General features: G+C 31.6%; 1 protein-coding gene across 2 annotated transcripts; it reads right to left on the bottom strand.

Annotated features, from left to right (window-relative positions):
- Positions 1–230: 230 nt before the first annotated feature.
- Positions 231–2,419, bottom strand: LOC108662155 (sterol 3-beta-glucosyltransferase UGT80A2-like). 2 transcript variants are annotated; one of them, XM_088806734.1, is made up of 4 exons: positions 2,080–2,419; positions 1,870–1,917; positions 1,643–1,792; positions 231–673 (listed from the first exon to the last, which is right to left on the bottom strand). In XM_088806734.1, exons 1-4 carry the CDS (start codon positions 2,101–2,103, stop codon positions 500–502), a joined length of 396 nt encoding a protein of 131 aa, XP_088662860.1. In that variant the 5' UTR covers positions 2,104–2,419; the 3' UTR covers positions 231–499. The 2 variants fall into 2 exon arrangements, with proteins under 2 accessions (XP_088662860.1, XP_088662859.1); XM_088806733.1 differs by having other exon boundaries at positions 1,870–2,419.
- Between the last annotated feature and the right edge of the window lie 6,386 nt (positions 2,420–8,805).

The following is an 8,805-nucleotide window of genomic DNA, read 5'->3' as shown; positions in this document are numbered from 1 at the left end:
ATAATAAAAGTAAAAAATCATTATTATTTATATACAGTTGTTTGTAAAATATTTTAAAATAATTTGTATCCTTAAACAGCTTACGTAAAGTTAAAATTATAATTTAATATTTTTTTTAGCAACCAAACATATTTTTATACAAAGAAAAACCGAAAAGTTTGTCAACTAATAAATCTCGAGACATTGACATTTAATCTACATATGACTTCACTGAGATCACAGCATCACCATGTAAAATAACATTCTTATTCAAATAAATTTGGATTGGAAGGAAACTTTTTCACATTCGTAAATACCCTCATTGCATGCATTTTCACCCTCGAGAGGTTACTACCGGCTAAGCATTTGACCGGTCTAGAGCAATGACAGAAAAAGCTTGTAATTTGCAAATCATCCAAGGAAGGAAAGACCAAAGATGCAATGCAATTCTGCAACAAAAGAAATCATTCACTCCATTAAAGGAAGTGCAAACTGCTGAAGAAGAAGCTTGAAGATTACGTTATGTGCGACCAAAACAACGTCTTATAGAAAATACTCCTGAAGGAGTTGGGGCTGCCTTGCTTTCATCCTTGGACTTTTTGCCAGGAAATTGTTTATAGAAGGCATTTACTGCACCTGCTACTCCATCCTCACCTGCCATCGCCTCTGCTAACTCCACAGCACGTCTTTTCACCTGCATGAAACCAATTTGTGTTTAACTTCTTCGGCACAACATTCAAAAAAGTTAGAATACCATGTACTACTCTCAAAACCACTTACATGGTGAAAATACTTAAGCATATATGTTCATATGTCCTCTCACTAAGCTCCAATTAAATTTGTTTTTTTTTTTTTTTTTCTAAATTTCCCATTTTCTTTGGCTGGTTGGGAAATGTCTCTTCTTGCCTAAAATTTGAACACTATCATTTGTTAAATAACAGCTTTGTCACTCATTAGTGGAAAGGAAAAGGAAAAAGTTGTCAGATTTTGCATCATCATGGATTTGGACCATATCATCATTGCTCCATTTTGCCATCATTTTTACTATTTTCTTTCTGTAATTATTTTTGCTATAAGGTAAAACAAACAACAAAAACAATATTGTGTTTGGTTAAAGCTAAAGGTGAGCTTGTAGATTACAGGGGAAAACTTAAAGCATGACAATATAAAGGCATTCTTGATTTATGTCACTCTAAATGTTTAATTCTTCAAACATATTTTTATTGTTGTATGCTAACATTGATTTTTTTGTTTTCCATTGAAGCAAAAAGCAAGTAATTAAAGCAGGGCAATATGGTTTCTGTGTGTAAAGCAATCTGGTAATTTTGCTAAAAGACACAAATTATTCAGGGCAGAACAAAGCTGTAGCCATAAACCCTGGCTTTGTAGAGAGACTCTTTTTGAAACTTAATCCCATGACCTCAAGGTCCTAATAAAGCAACCAAACCATCACATAATGGGTCAACCTCCCAAAACCTCAAAAGAAGCAAGATAGAAACCTTACCACATGGCTGCTGTTCTTTTACAGATAAAAATGACTAAAAAGTTATAAGTTAAATACAAAGCTGATGCCTAAACCAAAACTGGTTAATATAATGGAAAGTTCATAATAATAAGACCTCATGCAGATTTCAAAGTTTATTCTGTAGGGAATTCATCATACCTCAGGATCCAGCATAAATTTTATTGCAGCAACCAGCTTCTCAAGTGAGAACTCCTCAACATGAATGGGTGCAGGACCTACTCCTCTGGAATGCACTCTCTCGCCCCAGAAAGGCTGGTCTCCGAAGAAAGGTACAATGGTTGTTGGACACTGAATAAAAGAGTAAAGATGCTTTAAAAAGTTGGAGAAATGATCAGAGGAATATAATCTTGGGAACAGCAGGTTACCGCAGCTTTGAGACCAGCTGCAGTAGTTCCAGCTCCACCATGATGAACCTGGGGAAAAAATGCAAGGACACAGTTCATCACATTTCCAATTACATATAATGGCCAAATCAACAAATAAATAGAACCAGCCAAAATAGAGCTTTACTGTTCAAGCCCTCAATTAAATCAGTTCTTCAAACATTTAACAGAGAAAAGTAATAAGGAGATAACCGTGTCGCTAATGAAGCATCTCATCGACCCATTTCATCAAATATTCACCAATTGTAGACCACCAACATGAGTGGATAAAAATAATTAAAAAGAAATTTCTGTTAACTAAAACAAGTATTAAAAATTTTAAGCTGAGAAAACAAATAAGCGAAACACCAAGAAAGGAGATTAAGTCTTTTTTTTTTTTTTATCCTCAGATACATAGCTGCAAGAAGTTTGTTTCCAATTGAAAATTCAAATTCCGTAGCTTCAAAGGCTGATCCAGTAAAGCATGAGTCAGAGAATCCTTGGTCACAAAAGAGGAAGAGAATGAAAGACTTGTTGATGAGTTTAAACCTAAGTAAAAGTTCACTTAACATTTAAATTTAAACACAACATAGACTCAAAGGAAAGTCCAATATCTGAAATCTAGTTTGCATATAGTTTTCTAGCACATGGTTAAAACTATAAAGTAAGGAACAAAATAATTGGAGGCAGAAGTAGGGCCGAGGGAAAGTCGTGTTTCACATTATCAATTCTCTAAACCTTGGCTTTCACAATTATTTTTTTCCATGAACCTTTAGTTTTTCAATGTCTGGCCACAAAGAGAGAGTGTTTGGCACCTTGTGTATTTGAAAATAGATTAATTATTAATTATTATACTCTTTTACAACTTCATTTAACACATTATTAAGTTCAATATATAAAAATAATTCTTGAACTATGTAAAGCTCTTGACCATGTATGACTCGTGTTTCCTACAAATTAAAATAACAAACAAGCTGCCTCGATCAAAGTGCCAAACACGTTTCTTTTCACTTAACATTTCAAGGTATCATACCTTGATCAAGTGATTTAATTACGTTAATTGTTTAATCACGTTTATAGATGTGTTATTTTATCAAAGTTCTTAAAGATGATTATTTGGGTTCCGAAATAGCTTTGAGGTTGTACCAGAAAAGAATAGAAAAGCTTTAAGGTGAAATTTAAGTAGGACATGCAAGCAAACTGGTTCCAGAAATCAAGAGGACATCTATGGTAAATTGAATGTTCACTCCACCGCATCATTCGCTACCTAACGCTACAAGATACTCAGTTCAGTATTTATGCCAGCCACCTTGCCTAATGCCTTTTGACCTGAATGGACGATGGTAAACCATTCAAGTTTCTTTTGTGTCTATTTTTTTTATTTTTTAAATTATTATGCTAGTCACAACCCCGAACGTTACATTTCCACTAAAATCATGTGCAAGCAACGAGTCTCTCATTTTTTTATTAGAATTCCTATATTACGTATGGTGCAACATGCTTGACATCTCACTATTAATTCACACATTCTTTGTCATTAATTAAAAAGGTATTACTAACTTGTCATATGCCTGAGGGATTTAAAGTCCAATAGAGCAATATGTTTTTGCTAGTACTTTTTTTTTTTGGTGAACATACGTTTCTACATTCTACTTTTACATGATATTCATTAAAATGATTGGAGTTATCATGTGGTCGCATCAAATGTGACAAGGTAATGAAATTGAAAGAATAGTCATCTCCAATAGAATTAATTCTTGATTAAATGCATAATCTGAAGGCCAAACAGAATTAATTAATATGTCTTAAAGAATTTTGTTCAATCAGCAGGTTGTGATATGTTAAATAGAGCTCAAGAGTTCCTTGATCTCTTAAATGCTTAGGTTGTTTTCAATAATTAATATTGGCTTGGTTTTTTACTTTACCCTTGAAATTTGTTAGCTTTGTTTTCGAACCCTGTATTATGTTTTCTTAGATTTAAGGCAAGACTTCATGTTATTTAAGATCCGCTGTGACCTCCATGTATCCTCTTAGATCGTACATCCATTACTTTTCACTTTTTTCCAGCATGTCACTCTAGAGAAAGAAACCCTTGATCCCTTATTGTTGTCTAGTCTTGCATTTTAAATTTCATTGCTCAAGACCCTGTTAATGTTACGTATCTTCACATCTTGCACATTTGAGAACTCTCTCTCTCTCTCTCTCTCTCTCTCTAAATAATATAAACTTCATCAAATAATATTCTTTGTTATTCTTATTGACATGATTCATCAAATAATATTGTTTGTTTTTATCATAGACATGAGATTGCTCTTCGTAATATTTTTTTTGTTTATGTTTCCTTTTTTTTTTTCATAAAATTGTATTCTTCACACATTATGCTATCCTTTAGACCAACAGCACTATTACATGCCACATATTTGGATGAACAGTTTCTTATGACAAATTGACAAGTCTTTTGAAATTTGATATAGTTGAGTGTATAGGAATCTAACTATGAGACAAGAAGAACAAATGCAGCTCATGCAAAAATTCAGTTTGAAGTTATAATCAATAAGTTTATATTTTTAGAATCAGTTTAAGTTATATGGACGTTTGTCTTAAATTACATATTCTTGTTTTATCTGCATCTACTTGATGGTGTGTATGCTAATATGCACACAACAGAGTCCTTTCTTTTTTATTTTTACCTGGTTGTCCTCTTATGGTGGAGAAAGAAGGATTGGAGAGATTGGAGGGTGGAGGGAGGAGAGGTCGGGGGTGGTTTTGTTGAACAGGGAGTAATGTAAGTAATCCCAGTAGCAAAACTGCAACCAAGTGAAAGAAGAAACAGAGAATGGAGGACGGAAGTAGAGGGAATGTTCAGATGAAACAGGAGTGGACAGTGCTCTTTTAAACAGGGCTTTGATACTGAAATGACCCTGGCATTATAATATGAAAAACTCGTAACATGAAGTCATAACAAGATAAAAACACATCAATGTTTTATTGCTAAGGAATGGAAACTATTTTGCAAGAAGTTGTAAAACAATAATTGATAGTAATAATATATCTGAACAAAAGAAAAATATATTACAAAGAATGTTAAATATTACAATCATAAGGTAGAAAATAAGCAAAGAATAAAACGGAAACACATATATTCAAATTCTAAGAGATAAGCAAATTAAGAATATAAGAAAATATTGCTAATAACGTATAATTAGAAGTGTAAAAGAATATTATAAAATACTCAAAATTGTATGTTAAATGAAGTCAGTCAAGGTTATATAGGAACGAATAAAATGGCGGTGTTTTAATATATTAGATTTAAAGCTGATGAGGAAGAAATAAAATTAAAGAGGCGTAACAGGTCCTTCCCTTTCTCACTAGTCTAAAAAATTTCCAAGATGAAATCTCAAACCTATTACTCATTGCTGCGCTCTCAACAACAATGGGGGAAAAGAGAATAATGATCTTTTCTTCAAATGAGTGGACAAATACTTCTTCAAGGGAAAATAGTCTTGATCACCTTACTCTCACCTTGATGTCAAGATACAACAAGGGCCATAAAGACACATAACTCCGTACCTAACTCTTGATTATGCGAAGCAATAAAGAGAATATTATTGATAATAATAATTATTAAGAATGTAAATGAGTTACTGTTATATAAATATTCGTGGATATTTAAAATTTTAAAGTTAACTTTCTTTTATCTGTTGTAATAGATGTAGCATACACATTTCTTATGAATAAGTCCATTCCCCTGGAATACTGTAGTATGAATCTCTCTCTGATTTTCACTCTTGATATTTCAAACACGTCTTATCCCAAAGAGAGGTCTCCATCAGCTTGTTTAATGGCAGGGCCCACTTTTGATTGGAATGTCCCAACAAATTTTTTTATTTGAACTTCTAAAAAAATTGTTCTTCTGCTGCCTTTTAAGGCCTCTATAAAAGTGCTCTGGATAAATGAACTCCTCCAAAACATGAGCTGAGAGCGTTGCTACTCTGTTTTGCTAGTATTTTCTTTCATTGTTTTTTTTAATTATTTGAAAAAAATTGAAAAACCATTTATTAGTGAAATCTTGAGTTGTTTACAACATCCTAAAATTTTATAAGTTGTGGGATTTAGTTTCTCTCTCTAGGTGTAGACCGTGGGTGCTACCATGCTGTTGAACTCTGTTTGCTAGCCCGTACCCTGTTCAGTTCTCTCTTTCTCTCTCTGCATTTACCAATTAATTTTAAGTTGACAAAACATATCAGCGAACCACCAAGAAAGGAGATTAAGTCTTTCTTTTTTTTTATCCTCAGATACTTAGCTGCAAGAAATTTGTTTCCAATTGAAAATCCAAATCCCATAGCTTCAAAGGCTGATCCAGTGAAGCATGAAACAAAGATTCCTTGGTCACAAAGGAGGAAGAGAATGAAAGACTTGTTAATGAGTTTAAACCGAAGTAAAAGTTCACTTAACATTTAAATTTGAACATTTAAATTTGAACACAATATAGAAAGTCCAATATCTGAAATCTAGTTTGCATATAGTTTTCTAGTACATGGTTAAAACTATAAAGGAAGGAATAAAATAATTGGAGGCAGTAGTAGGGCCGAGGGAAAGTCTTGTTTTCACATTATCAATTCTCTGAACCTTGGCTTTCACAATTATTTTTTTTTCAAGGGCACATTACTTTATCTATTTTTTCCATGAACCTTTAGTTTTTCAATGTCGGCCACAAAGATAATTCTTGAACTATGTCAAGCTTTTGACCATGTATGACTCATATTTCCTATCTATAATATAAGCAAAAGGAAGGATAAAAGGGGCTTCCACATTTGACTACGTTTATAATTTTTTTATTAATATGTAGTTAATTTAAAATAATTAATTTAAAAAGAATTTTGAAATGATTTTAGTAGAGTCAGTTACATTAAGATTATCAACAGGGGATTTTTTTTCTTTAGCTTTAGAAGAGGTTTTTTTTTCCATTGAGTGATGGTGTTTTGGTTTATAATAAATTGAAGCTAACAGTGCTTCATGTGTTAAGAAATATATATTTTTTATAAAATAAAATTTTGTGGTGAATATTTGCAGATTTCATTCAAATTTGAATTGAAATAAATTTTTAAATTTTAATGAGGCATGATAGGAATCATAAAGTGGATTAATTTTAAATAATTTTAAAGGTAAAGATAAAAAGTATTAATTAAAATTGAAGATCATTTAGAAAATTTCATCATTAAAACTCAAAAAAATTAATTAGTATAATTAATATTCATTTTATTTTGACTTTCAAAAAATATTTATTTTATTCTAATAATTTTATTGTATCTATTATGTAGCTTATCAATAATTACTTTTAAAATATTATATTTTCACAATATGAATTTGATTTTACTATTAGAATCATGTAATTACCAAAATATGATTAAATCAATATTAGCATATATTAAGATCTAAAAAATTAAATGTTTTCAAAAAAATTATTTAAATAAAAAATTTTGCTTAATAAGAGAAGAGAAAATATTTTAAATTTTTTTGTAAATAATTATCTTTAAACTATCATTATAACTATTATTTATAATCTTCTAAAATTTTAAATTATTTTTTTTAATTATTATTATTATTATTTATAATATTAAATTATTTTTAATAAAAAATTCAGCACCCACCCGAAGCGCGGCACCATTCTAGTGATAAGGTAAAAATGAAGACTCACTTTTGGTAAGTCTTCCCTTATAAATGGACAAAACCAGTCTGCACACGTCAATGAAAACTATCCCGTCTTGTCTTTATCACAAAATAATCGAGCACGCCATAATGTACAAAGTAGTCAGCACACATTCAACGGTCATGAAAAAGCTTGGTGAGAGAGTGTCAGAGAGGAAAGCAAATGGAAGCAGAACAGAGAGGATCAAACTTTCACTGGAGACCATACAAAATGAAGACTTGCATTGCATCACAAGGGAATATGGAAATCGTGTGCTTAAAAACGAAGACTTTTGGTCAAGTCTTTCTTTATTTTGAACAATCAGTATACTGTTCACACGTGAAAGAAAAGCTCTCCCGTTTTAAACTTTGTAGTACAATAATAACTGAGCAAGTGGCCCCGACCCCATGTGTTTTATTTGATGCACGTCATCATCCTGTTGTGCCTTGGGTGACCTATGATTCTGATACATGATGCAACGCTCTGGTGTGAGAGTCAGTGCTGTACAGCTTGCCCTGTTGTTTAACCCGACCTTCTTTGTTTTCCTCTTGCTTTGTTGTTTTCCTTCTCTTCTCATGTCCTCCACCTCAAAGCGTTCCTCCGCTTTTCTTCAAAAAAAACCCAAAACCTTTCACATTCCTCAAAGTGTCGTTTCGTTGATAAGTAAATTTACAAATTAAAAATTTTTAAAAATAAATATTTATAATTTTAAAGAGTTATTTAAATTTTTTTAAAAAATTTATTTTTAGTTATTTATAAAATGATATTCTACAGTCAAACGATAAAACATTTAACAAAAATGGGAAAACTTGATTTTTCCTTTTAGTTTGGACAAATATATTATATTTTTGTTTAATAAAATTCGATGGTTTGTGATGCATATATTATCAACGAGGGCTTATTATTAAATGTAATTAGAATATTATCTATGTGCAACACACGGACTTTTTGCACCCTTCTCTTTGCTTTAACTATTTTCTCTTTCTCTTTATTTACCCTTCACGCAGTTAACTTTGACCCCTTTGCGCCCCCTCTCTTTTCTCTCTTTGCTTAACATCGTTTCCCTTTCACTCTCTCGACCCTCCACCTGGTTAACTCTGAAAGTCTCGTTGAACTTATGTTATAGATTATTCTAGAGAAAGAAAGATACAATAAAGAGTTGAGTCTTTTTTTCACACTTCAATTGGCAATAACTTAATGCTTCAAATTTGTTATCTTTTTCCCTTTCTTTGTTTTTCGCTTGCTCTTTT

The sequence above is a fragment of the Theobroma cacao genome, chromosome 5 (assembly GCF_053813885.1).
Source record: "Theobroma cacao isolate CCN51 chromosome 5, ASM5381388v1, whole genome shotgun sequence".
NCBI lineage: Eukaryota > Viridiplantae > Streptophyta > Magnoliopsida > Malvales > Malvaceae > Theobroma > Theobroma cacao.
The sequence above is the reverse complement of the archived record's forward strand: the minus strand, read 5'-3'. Positions and strand labels throughout refer to the sequence as shown.

Bases quoted from the DNA above. Each gene is read 5' to 3' on its own strand.
- LOC108662155 (XM_088806733.1), bottom strand. From the start codon at position 1,947: ATGAACTGTGTCCTTGCATTTTTTCCCCAGGTTCATCATGGTGGAGCT. The intron at 1,793-1,869 runs GTAACCTGCTGT...TCTTTTATTCAG, and splicing joins CAGCTGGTCTCAAAGCTGCG to TGTCCAACAACCATTGTACC. The intron at 674-1,642 runs GTATGATGAATT...GGTTTCATGCAG, and splicing joins AATTTATGCTGGATCCTGAG to GTGAAAAGACGTGCTGTGGA.